Source organism: Bactrocera neohumeralis, chromosome 5, assembly GCF_024586455.1.
Source record: "Bactrocera neohumeralis isolate Rockhampton chromosome 5, APGP_CSIRO_Bneo_wtdbg2-racon-allhic-juicebox.fasta_v2, whole genome shotgun sequence".
In the NCBI taxonomy this organism is placed as follows: domain Eukaryota; kingdom Metazoa; phylum Arthropoda; class Insecta; order Diptera; family Tephritidae; genus Bactrocera; species Bactrocera neohumeralis.
The window spans coordinates 62,051,684-62,064,758 of record NC_065922.1 but is presented as its reverse complement, the minus strand read 5'-3'; the positions used below and the strand labels follow the sequence as shown (position 1 = coordinate 62,064,758).

The 13,075-nt window shown below is 36.9% G+C and overlaps 1 protein-coding gene across 1 annotated transcript; it reads left to right on the top strand.

The window, feature by feature from the left end:
* Nucleotides 1–856: 856 nt before the first annotated feature.
* Nucleotides 857–9,645, top strand: LOC126759445 (uncharacterized). Its single transcript, XM_050474260.1, has 3 exons — nucleotides 857–1,397; nucleotides 8,025–8,184; nucleotides 8,242–9,645. The coding sequence occupies exons 1-3, from the start codon at nucleotides 1,139–1,141 to the stop codon at nucleotides 8,939–8,941; spliced, it is 1,119 nt and encodes a 372-aa protein (XP_050330217.1). The 5' UTR covers nucleotides 857–1,138; the 3' UTR covers nucleotides 8,942–9,645.
* Nucleotides 9,646–13,075: the final 3,430 nt, after the last annotated feature.

Here is a 13,075-nt window from a genome sequence, read left to right as displayed (position 1 = left end):
TGAACTGTATATGGAAATGCCTGAAGGAAACGACAGAGTTGATTGACATAGCTATAGTAGTTTCCGAGATATGTACAAAAAATACGTCCAAATACGCCCCTCCCTAATGCGATCCTTTGTGCCAAATTTCACTTTAATATCTTTATTTATGGCTTAGTTATGACACTTTATAGGTTTTCTGTTTTCGCCATTTTTTGGGCGTGGCAGTGGGCCGATTTTGCCCATCTTCGAACTTAACCTTCTTATGGAGCCAAGAAATACATGTACCAAGTTTCATCATGATATCTCAATTTTTATTCAAGTTACAGCTTGCACGGGACGGACGGACAGACGCACGGACGGACAGACAGACATCCGGATTTCGACTCTACTCGTCACCCTGATCACTTTGGTATATATAACCCTATATCTGATTCTTTTAGTTTTAGGACTTAAAAACAACCGTTATGTGAACAAAACTATAATACTCTCCTTAGCAACTTTGTTCCGAGAGTATAAAAAGAGCTAAAACAATTCATAATAATACTTATGTATGTATGTATGTATATATTACGACCATTGGAAAAGATTTATAAATCCAAATATTAGCCGGCCACTGATTTGGCTAATGAAATTATATTTTAAAATAAACAATTCTCGGTGTAAAAAATAATGATGACGGTTTGCAGTTCTAAAACCAGATATAAGTATACATTCAAAAATAGTTATGTATATAATTATATTTTTGTGCGAGTACCACATTATGCTTTTCCTTGTCTGGACACTTGTGCATTAACAAATGTTATGTTATATCGCAATACGAACATTTAATATCAAGACGAACTCATTTGAGCTACCCTGTTTTGTTTCATTATAAATCTAAAACGATTGTTTCCTAATTACAACAAGCTGACATCTGCTGTTCGATATCGTTGCCGCAGCTCTTAGCCGTATTGCTGTACGCGGTTGGTACTCTGAAAACATATAAATGTATGTTTGAAATGTTGCTTCGGTAGCGGCTATTTCTTCCACTCTGACCACCACAGGTGTAAGCGAGATAACAATAGTGTCACGGGCTTAATGGTCACGCAGCTAACAGCTGCGCCGCGTATTTATTCAGTTCGTAAATTTATTTGTTGTGTGCTGGTGCGTTGTAAAAATGGAGGCCTCTGAAGCGATTCACGGTAGCTCTAGTAACCAAGGAAAAATATATTCTACCAAGGCTTCAGATACCGGTGTAATTGTGAAAATAAATTCAATGAAATTGATACGATTGGTTCGTGGTCATGAAGTATTGTACAACAGCTTAGCGGACGGCTATAATGACAAAAGTCACAAAGAGATAATTTGGGAACGCATTTACAGAGCATTATTCCCTTTTTACGATTCATACAAACCACACCATCAAGACTGCATACGTAAGTACATACATATATATGTACACAATTTAAAAGCAGACATAACGTGTTTGTGTTTGGGTATGATGCATTCAGCATTCTAACTAACATTACCTTTACTAAGCAGGTATAACTTATACATACGTTTTTACAAAACAATTAAAAGAATTTGTGTTGAAACCTAATTTCCTATTGATACTGCGGTTGGCTGACTTCAGCTGAAGGGAGTAATAGCGATTACATGGTAACATTACACTCGATAACCATATTGCAATCGACATGCATTTCTCCATATTTTCAATTGGGGATGGTGTACAACTGCAAGAAATAAACATGCCTTATATTGAGTTCTCACTTAGCTTGACCTCTGAGTTAAAATTCAACGCACACCTATAGAGCAATTCAGTACTTTGTTACAGTCACCTGTATCTGTAAATTTGATATATAAAATTGGCTGCGATTTAGAATAGCATACCCAGATTTCGGGGTTAAAATGAGTATGTATGGATAGAGGAGGTCCTCCAGATCAAGAATATATATATGTATATACAATTGAGATATTTGCATTTAAAGTTCAAAAAATCAACTATATAAAATGCGTGTTTCTCCGATTTATAATGAATTTTACACTTATAGTTTTAATTTTTATATCCACTAACACTCCACTAATTCGTTTCTAATCATATGTTTTATATTAAATAGTGCAAAAATTACTTTAATTCCATATCAAACTTTAGTTAAAATCCATTTAATCATAAAATAAGAGAATGGTTGTAAACAAGCAAAAAATTATTGTAAGTCACAAAAATCTCTCAATTGAAAACAAATAGATACATATTGAGGCACGATTCCGATTACTTTGGCGGTCGGGTAAAAAAAAAACGAATTTCGGGGTAAATTTGGTATGTGCTGATAGGGGAGCTCCTCCAGAGGAGAAATATGACAAAAACAATGTTGCTAATACTTATGTTTTTTAAAATATTCCCAATTAAAAATTCAAAAATTTGCATTAATAACACATAGTATTTCACAATGTTTCACTAAACATTTTTACATTTTTCACTTTGTATATTTAAATATACACTCTAAACATTAAAATAAGTTCACATTTCACTTTTATTTTTATCTTAATTTATTAATTTAAAAATCACTTAGTACACTCATCGTTTAAAAGGTTAGATTGTTTACAATTATTAGGAAAACGAGCTTTGCCACATCATACCAATTAATTTAATATGAGGAATGATACTTTGATTTAAGACTTCGCTCGATCGCCAATCCATTTTGTATAATTTTTCTACAAATTAACAATATTAAATTAAATATTAATTTTTTGGAAAAATGTGTTAAATTATTATGAGAATGTACTTAATTTTTATAATTTAATACAACCGTCTTAATACTCTCTAAATTAAATATTACCTAAATGAAACTTCCGTCGGTATATGTGTAAATGGGATGTGTTTCCTCTTCCAAATTTTCATAGAAATGAAAACTGATCTGTCAAACTGCTGAATTGACAGTTCATTGCTTTCAATATATGGCATACTAATTTGTATGCCATATATTGTATTCCATAAGTAATATGGAGTCTCCACAGGCAATACTTACAGTTAGTATACAATAAATTTTTGCCTGTCGAGATACCCCGTAAAGTACCCTTTTCAGCGTTGGCGACTGTTGTTGTTATCTAATCCCCGTTAGGATAGTAAGGACTATCTAAGTTGTAGTCGTCGTCATCTAACGGGAGGCCCAAGAAACGTCCTGTTTCGACGAGGTCGTATCAAAGGGAAAGGGTTGTGGGGCATGCAAAGAGGTGGCCAGTGCCATGCGGAGACTCATTGCACGCAGGATATATGTTGGATATGTCGGGGTCTATTCTGGATAAATATCCGGAACGAACGGCCTTCGGTCGCGCTCTAAAAAAAATAATCATCGTCGAGAAAATACTCGGTGTGGCTGAAGTACTTTTGGTGAGTTCTCCTTTAAAAAAATAATCCTGATCGAGCTAATACCCGGGGTAACCTAAGAATTGTATTACGTAATATATTATTATAAAATATTACTTAATTGTTTATTAAATTTAAATAAGAAAATATCCATATGCATGGAAAATTTGTTTATACTCATTTTAATTTAAAATATTATTTATAGACACTTTTTTTATTATAGGTTAGTACGCAGCTCTCAAGTAATTGCTCAAGGAAAAAAATACATTATTTCTCAAGTAATTTTGGCAGCTGGTTACGCATTGTGAATGATCTACATTAGAAGAGCAAGAGAGAATAAACAAAGAAAACAAACTTTGTGCGTAATATGTATGTGTGTATGTGTATGGTAACATAAATATTTTCATTGAGATTTTAGAAATGTTGTTGATGATTGGCAGGTTTTATACAACATTTCAAAATGGAATATACTTCATAATAATGATTTCAACTAATTTAGGATGAATTTGACGATTACTTCGAATTTCCTTCAAGAAACAATAGTTGATTTGATGTTTCTTCGCAAAACAAGGTTTGCCATATTCACATTTTACTGAAAAAAAGTATCAAAAATTGGTACTAGATTTCTTGAGAGCTGCGTACTAGCACAAGTAAGTTTGTCGCAGGAAAGTATCTTGACCGTTTCTTTAGCGTTTTTTTATATGAAGTTTTTACGTTTCTTGAGAGCTGCGTACCAACCTTATAAAAGAAAAGCGAAGAAAAGTTTCTGTGGTTACTAGCAACACTGGAAAGAATTTACTGGACCTTAGAATATGCTAAAATAGTTATGTATAAACAGTTATGTGAAAAATAATAAGGACAGGGATGCATAAAAACAAAACAAAAATAAAATTGTAGTAAGTCATGAATATTTCCGCCAGTTAGCGGCATTTTTTTATCACTCCTTAAGCTTAGTATCCAGCTCTCAAGAAACGTAAAAACTTCATATAAAAAAACGCTTAAGAAACGGTCAAGAAAAAAAAAATATTTATGTTATTACACAAATGCATACATACATATTAAACACAAAGTTTATTTTCTTTATTTATTCTCTCTTGCTCTTCTAATGTAGATCATTCACAATGCGTAAGCAGCTGTCAAAATTACTTGAAGAAATAATGTACAAATTTTTTTTCTTGAGCAATTACTTGAGAGCTGCGTACCAACCTTAAATAACAATGACGTAACATTTGCGTCTTTATCGAAACAAAAGTCAACTTATTTAATTCGGATTGATAATGCAGCCTATAACCCGAAGTATGCGATAAAGTTTGGTTGAACATGTTAGCGGAAACATTATGGTTTAGGGATCGTTTTCATACAATTGTCTGGGCTCACTGCAAAGGATACAGGGGACTATGAAGGCAACCGATTATGTGGCAGTACTACAAGAATTTATGCCATGAACGCTGAACACAATATGCCACTTACGTGGATATTTATGCAGGACAACGTCCATAAAAACACCGCTAAGTGTACAAAAGATTGGTTTAGGGTCAATAATGTAGTGGCCACAGCAGTCCCTGGATCTAAAATCCATTGAAAATTTGTGGAATACACTGAAAGGGACGTTAAGAGAAAAGTGCCCAAGTAATAATGAAGAACTTTTTCAACTTATTCAAAATTCATGGAATGCAATTCTGATTTTCGTCTGCTTAAACCTAGTGGACTTTATGCCGAAGCGGTGTCTATAAGTATTAAACAACCATGGATTTTGAACAAAATATTAAACTAACTAGAAATTGATATTATCACGTCTAAATGAAAACTAGTTACTTTTTTTTTCTTTCGTGTTGTATTTTCTATAGTAAACAACTAAGTGTCCTTATTTTTTTTCATATGTTAATATCGTAAATTTGAAAACAAAAGAAAATAAAATACAAGAGTTTGCAAAATATGGGTAAAATTGAAAAAAAAAAACTGATTTTTAGTTTGTTCTCATTTTGATTAGTTAATTGCCGTTGATTCCCCCACATTTCTGGATTAGATTAGATTTATTGATGAGGAATTCACCGCGACCTTAGGTCTATTGTGCCCTCTCCTAAATCAAAAGGACTCACTTAGCCCCAGCATATTGATGAAGTCCAATATTCTACCGGGTGCTAGTGAGTCGATGCAATCTCTGTCCGGAAACATGGATCCGAGGGCCTTAATCCTGCGTCTACAGACTGCTGTGCAGTCGATCAGCAGGTGTTCCGGTGTCGCAGAACCGGCAGTTAGTGCAAGAAGATAGGCCCATGTTATACAAATGCCTATGTAGCTTGCAGTGGCCAGTATGAAATGCGACCAGTAGCCTAAGTTTATTCCTGGAGAGGTTAATTACAACTTTGAACCTGCTCATGTTGTATCCTCCCATTAGCAACTTGGCATGCCGTGTGTTCGTTGCCAATGCTCTTTTCTGCCCACTCCCTCTTCTTTGCGGAGTAGCTCCTTTATGGTATGGGGACCCACCCCTGTAAAGGGTTCAGGACCTACCATTTTGGTGGAGGCTGCGGAGCGGGCGAGCTCATCTGCCAGTTCGTTCCTGGCTATTTCTTTGTGACCTGGCACCCAGATTAGGTGCACCTGGTTTCTTTCCGCAAGCCTGTTCAGCCGTTCTCTGCACTCCTGCACTAGCAGCGATCTGATCTCGTAGGAGGAGATCGCTTTTAGTGCTGCTTGACTATCGCTGAGTAAGGCTATCCGCTCATTGCGATAGTTGCGATGGAGGTTTATCTTTATGCACCGACTTATGGCAAAGACTTCCGCCTGGAAAATTCTCGGAAACTCTCCCATAGGTATGGAGAGCTTGGTGCGTGCACCAATTTCTTCCGACATTTTTGAGCCGTCGGTGTACCACCTCAATGCGATAGTTTAATTCCTACCGAAGTCTGCGCGGTATTGAGGCCCAGGCCACCGCCCCGTACGTGATTATCGGTCGCACTATCACGGTGTTCAACCACCTAACGATCCTTGGCTTACAGCCAACTTACTTTGTTGCTTTGACCAAGGTCAGGTCTACATGCTGCTTCCACCGCAAAGTAGAGTCTAGCGTGAGACCGAGGTATTTGACCTTATTGGTCATCTCTATCACTCTGCCTCCTAGTGTGAGATTCCTGAGACCGGTAGGGACCTGCGTCTCGTAAACGGGACTATGGACGTCTTGGAGGGGTTGATGTTCAATTCAACCCCCCCGCACCACCACTTTGCCAGGTTTAGACCTCTTTGTATCAGGTCTGTGAGAGTATCCTCATATTTGCCTTTGGCTATTATTACAATATCAATTCCGGTGCGTATAATCGGCTGTTGTGGGATTCTAGGCGAACATTTCGAGTTGACGCGCGAGTGACCCTTGTGCAGCTTCGTTCTGGATACTGCAGCAGGTTAAACTCTTACTTATCCAGAATAGACCCCGACATACCTAATATATGTCCTGCGTGCAATGCATGCCCCATTAACCCCACTCATCTGATACCCCTCTCTTTCGGTCCGACCCCGTCGAACCAACACGTTTCTTGCAGTCCACTATAAGTAAAGTGTCAGGCTTTTCTTGTCGTCATGAAGCCAGTTTAAACATTTTGAAAACGTCCACCACGTAACAAGCAACTGATATATACAATACCTTGCCTTGCCTTGTATGTTACAACGTTTCTTAGTCTTTTCTCGAGGAGCTGCCGGCCAGCGACTTGAGGATTTTGCTGCGGCTCTCTACTTTGGCAGTGTCAAGCAGAAATAAAGTGAGAAGGATCAGAGAAACAAACTTCGGTCACACTTCAAACAAATAGCCATGGCCGGTTCAACACCGAGATGTGTTCAGTTTCTTTTCTCCTTTGTTCATTGGGGTCTTTTCAAAGATTCAGCAAAAAAAATTGTTCGCAGCTAATGAAAGGTATCTAGGTGTCGCTTTTGAAGGTGCTTCCTATTTGTCAAACTTAGTATCGATGAAATCAATTATATTCAGCTCTTGCTTATATGTACATATGTAAAGACAAAGGTCCCATAATTTTGTTATTAACCCATTTAAACAGTGTTAGAACGCCGAGAGTACAGCCCTTTTCAGGATGAATCCCGGGCCAATTCCAATAATGTAGAAACGGTTGCCATGGAAATCGAACCATGTATCTCGCTTTGTATGATCTCAATGACAATTAATTTGTACTACCTTCAAACAGGTTTTAGATACACCGTTTCAAAAACAACACACAACGATATTTTTATATCTCAAGTCCTAACACGCCGATCAACGAGAGTGGGGCCTACATAACCGGAAAATACAGATTTTTATCCAAGCAATGTCAACTCGACAGCGTTAAAATGATAATATTTTAAATATTTTCCGACGATACAACAACATCAACGTTCTTTCCTAACCACTAGGGTGTTAACATGTAGATAAAGATCGGCGAATACCCAAAAATCAAAGCGGGTAACCTATACACCTATTAAAAATATTGCCCAATTGTTTATGAGTGTATTTTCTTTTAACGACCTGTTTTTGTTGCAACAAATGTATTTAATATCCGATTTCACCATTTAAATAATACAAAAATTTCAAAATGGACATTTATTTGTAGCATTATGGTGTTTGTCTCATGTTCTCATGAAAAATAATTTATTATTACATTTTTGTTTATATTGACTCAAGTCCAACAACAACCGTAATGCAATTCTTCCGTTACAGGCACGAATGTACGCCGACGTTGGAAAACTCTTCGAGACTCAATTTCACGCGAGGTCAAAAAGAATGCTACACTTGAAAACTATTCCAGGAAAAAAGAGAGTCCGATTATTGCTGAACTTGAGTTTTTGATACCTCACATCAAAAGCTCACATTGTGCGAAGTAATTATTATTTTAGTGTAATGTTTTTCTTGAAATAGTTATTATGTTTAATTGTAGATTAGCTGATGAGATGGGATTACGGGAATGTTACACCAGCACAATGATGGTTGAGCAGGAGACACAAGATGAAGATAGTCTAAACGACTTGATTGACTTAACTGAAGAATGTGATATTAAGCCATTTATTAAACAAGATGGTTTCCAGTACGATGATATGGACACGTCTGACGGAGCATTTTCGCAGGAAACATTTTCCCCACTTGTAAATAGCAGTGTTGGGAACCATTTCACCAATGGCATTGAGGTGGTACCAGCCACCGAAAATGACGAATCTATTCATTCGTCATGGAACAAAGAGTTTTGTACGCTTGCGCAGTTCAAAGGCGGTGAATTTATTAATCCTGTTGACTTGTGTACGGAACAGGAAAATGGAGAGAATTTAGAGGCTAGTGATAAGGAGGCTAAAGAAATGGAAAAATCAGTAACATTACCTGTAAATGATATAGCTACAGATGAACCCATTAGTAAGCGGGCACGGCACGAATCGGAAGATTCATCCAAAGAATTACAAGCCAAAATACTGCAATTGTTGAGTAGTTTAGAGCATCGCGAACGTAGCGATTACGAAACGCAAGACGAGGACCGTATGTTTTTATTATCGCTGGTTTCTGATTTAAAACGGGTGCCAGCGGCAAAAAAAATGATGGTGAAAATGGAAATAGTGACGGCTATCGCAAGAGCTAATCAAAGCCAATGAATCACACGATTTTACAGTTTATTTAATATAACGCGTGTTCATCCTCAATTAATGTTTTATTAAATAGTTTTGGTGTTCATATCGTTTTAGAAAATTAGTTTAGGTATATAGCGTTACCTTTCTCAATTCGAGCTGTTTCGAAAAACTCAGAAAAAATGGTTGCACCAAACGGTTACATATAATATATTATAAGTGAAGTCAACTGACCATTTAGTCCCTTAAGACAGTATAAACTCTACAAGTCTTGCCTTTACAAAATTTTGAAAATTTTATTGAAATGAAATTGTTGAAATAATTTAGGGTTTAAATAATAATAAATATGTATTAAAAAAGTTATGTCATACAATTACGCATATTTGAAATATTCTTTGTATTGTGAATCAAAACTTTAATTGGCAAAAACACAGCGCATTTCAATTTGAAGACGTTTTTTGCAACTGCTAACTTGAGAGACTAACTGTCATATTCCGACTTTTGCACTGCAAAATAAGATTTTAACCAAAAATTTACGCAAAACACATTTTAAATTCTAAATGAAAATGCCAAAACACATGCAGGCCAACATTCCGAAGAAGCCTATGCTATCATTTCTGTGTATTGGAAATGATCAGACCCTTATGTTTAAGATATGTGACAAATATCCCGTTAAGTTTTATTTATAGTTTACTGTGTTTATTTGAAAAATATTAAATGACAAAATGTAAGCATATTTTACTAATTAGCTTTAGCTTAGCTTCAGTTAACCAAATTAGTAGTAATATAAACGTGTAAAATTTTTTTCTATGAAAAAATAGAGACTTATGAGCCACATACATATGTATAACTGTGTCCGAAATAATAGCAGTGACATAACCAGGAATTCAATCGCAGAAAAAACTATTTTTTTTTTGAATTTTTTTATATGTAGTTAATTATTTCATTTAATATGCAGATATTCAACCTTGCTAGAAATATGTTTTTTTTATATTAAAATAAAGTGCTATTTTAAATAAAAAAGTGTGTAAATAAAAATTTCAGCTGTTATTAATAATAGCAGTATTGAGTATTTTACATCAAAACCCAATTTATTCAGTATAAAAATATAAAATAAAACATAAATAGCGCTCATACAGTGTCGACTAGATTTGAAGCCGGACTCACTGCGGAGTAGACAAAGAAATCAATCCTGTAACCCGAAATCACGCATTTAAATTAAGTGCCAATTTTCATAATGCTATGTGCAAGCTTTACTCCAATGATTACTTACCGTGCACTTTTGAATCAAATTATCCCAGTCCAGTCTTTGATTTCTATAAGCATTGTTTCTAAATTTTATTTCAAAGTTTCAGTTTTTATGTCAAAAGTTCAGAGGTGATTTTATGAGATTTATAATCTGTTCGTATTCAGTTATCACTCAAAAACGCATTTCCATTGGTTGAAATCTTTTGAAAAATTTATTTTCAAATAATAAAAACAAAACAATACACAGCAAAACTGCTGATATGGGCATTGTGGATTCAAACACCTTTTATAATTGAATAATGCAAAATGCTTATGTAAAACTATTTTCTAATAATTTTATTCACGGGTTAATTTTAGAAATCCATGCAAAAGAAATGCCGAATATCAGAAAACTATCAGCTGCAACTGGGTTGTCGTTTTAATTAAGTGCCTCGAACAAGGTTAAAATTATAACTTCGTCGAATGAGTGTTGTACAAGGTGCGTTTCAAAGTAAACTGGACTTAAAAAAAACAGAACAAATGTTTTTTATCGGCAAAATCAATTTATTTTATTCAAAATAGTCTCCTTCTGCTTCAATACAGCTTTTTGCATGGTACAAAAGCATGTCGAATGAGTGTTTTAGCTCGTTGGCCGGTATGCTCGCCAGTATTTCGGTGCAAGGCCTTTTGAACGGCCTCTACATCTAGCTACATCTACATCTAGATAATTAAGTTTGCGGGCTAATCAAATCACCCTTGGATAGTTGAACCATCTACAAATCTATTAAGGCGGATAATTTTGAATCCCGTCGATTTGGCTTGCTAATGGAAGGTATATATTCAAGCTGTTTCAACCTCAGCTTAGCTTAAGATGGGCCGTTGAAGAAACAGTGTCACAGTCGTCGAATTTTCGCGAGGCACAGACATGTGATGTAAGACCGTAAGGAGACAAAGATATTCGTCGATGTCAATGCACAAAAGGACCATACATTTTCCGCAGAACCTTTCTCTCGAAAACTCGTAACGTCGACTCACCAGATGTTGTCATCGTCCATGCCTGCAGTTTATAGCAGGACCGGAATAATGAGTAACTTATAGAGTTTGCTTTTTGTTCGTCGAGAGAGGACTTTACTTCTAAATTGCCTATTCAGTCCGAAGTAGCATTTATTGGCAATAGTTATTCTGTGTTGGATTTCAAGTCTGACATTATTGTTGGTTGATACTGGTTCCAAGATAGACGAAATTAACTACGACTAACAAGTTATAACAGTGACGTGTGAGCCTAGTCGCGAGTGGAACGACTGTTTGTTTGATGAAAGGAAATATTTCGTCTTGCCCTCGTTCCCTGCCCATTTGCTTTGCTTCCTTGTTCATTCTAGGGAAAACAGAACTAACGACGCGGTTGTTGAGGCCAATGATATCGATGTCATCGGCGTACGCCAGCAGTTGTACACTCTTATAGAAGATAGTACCAAGGTTCCAAGAGCAGATTGAAGAAGTGGCACGAAAGGTCGTCTCCTTGTCTTGAAACCTCGTTTGGTTTCCGAGAGGTCCTTCCCGATCCTGACCAAGCTTTTGGTATTGCTCAACGTCAGTTTACACAGCCGTATTAGGTTTGCGGGGATACCGAATTCAGACATCGCGGCATAAAGGCAGGTCCTTTTCGTGCTATCAAAAGCAGCTTTGAATTAAACGAAGAGATGGTGTGTGTCGATCCTGTTTTCATGGGGTTTTTCCAAGATTTAGCGCTTGGTGATTATCTGTTCAGTTGTTGATTTTTAAGGCCTAAAGCCACACTGATAAGGTTCAATCAGTCTGTCATATGCGATATTGAGGAGGCTTATCACCCGGTAGTTGGTGCAGATTGTGGGATTACCCCTTTTGTGGATTGGACAGAGCACAATTCCAATCCTCGGAAGTGCTTTTGCCTTGACGGACAGCTTGTCAAGCTCTTTGTACTCACGTATTTCGGTCTCTCTCTTTGTTTGGCTGCAAATGCGTATCGCTTCTCTTTTCAAGTATATATTTCATCGCACACGTGTTGTGGTCGATTGTAACGTTGCGAGGTAGGTAGTCTGTTTTATCTCCACTGCGACACGGCTCTCCTCTTCGTAACAGCCGTTCTTTTGGCTTTTCTGGAAACTAATGGTTTCGTTTGCAGCTGTACCGAAGGAGCTTGAAATGCCGTCCCACAGTTCTTTTATATACAGTTGCTGATGTGTGTTCTCAGAGAGCAGGAGTGCAAGTTGAGTAGAGAATCGGTTGGCTTTTCAATCCGGAGACAGCCAGGTAGCTTGATGAATTTTTCTATGCTGAAATTTAGTGGTACAGATTTCGGGCCCCTGCGAAGTCGATCAGCCTCAACCCATTCGGGAATGTGTCATCATGGAGGCTGCATTTACCAATAGTTTTGCTAAAGATACCTTCTTTGCCCACCAAGGCGTTAAAGTCGCTAAGCACGATTTTGACGTCGTGGCGAGGGCAGCTCTCTTATGTGCGCTCCAACCACTCATAGAATACATCTTTGGCCACATCATCCTTCTCTTCCATTGGTGCGTTGGCGCAAATTAGCGATATGTTGGAGAGCTTCGGAATGCGGATTGGGGCTAGACGTCTATCCACCAGTGTGAATCTCAAACGGCTGAATTTTCAACATTTTTATATAATTATAATAATAATAATATAATTTCACGAAAAGGAGCTGCCTTTATGACGCGATGTCTGAATTTGGTAGCCCCGCAAAACTAATGGAACTGTTGTTAAGTAATACCAAAAGCTCCGTCAGGATCGAGAAGGAGCTCTCCGAGCCGTTCGATACCAAACGAGGTTTCAGGCAAGGCGACATCCTTTCGGGCGACTTCTTCAATTTGCTTTTGGAGAAAATAATGGTACTATCTTCTAAAAGAGTGTGATGAGGGCAAGATGAAATATCGC

Excerpts from the sequence above, each read along its gene's own strand:
- LOC126759445 (XM_050474260.1), top strand. The coding sequence starts at position 1,139 with ATGGAGGCCTCTGAAGCGATTCACGGTAGCTCTAGTAACCAAGGAAAA. Across the intron at positions 1,398-8,024 it reads ACACCATCAAGACTGCATAC|GCACGAATGTACGCCGACGT; the intron begins GTAAGTACATAC and ends CTTCCGTTACAG. Across the intron at positions 8,185-8,241 it reads AAAAGCTCACATTGTGCGAA|ATTAGCTGATGAGATGGGAT; the intron begins GTAATTATTATT and ends GTTTAATTGTAG.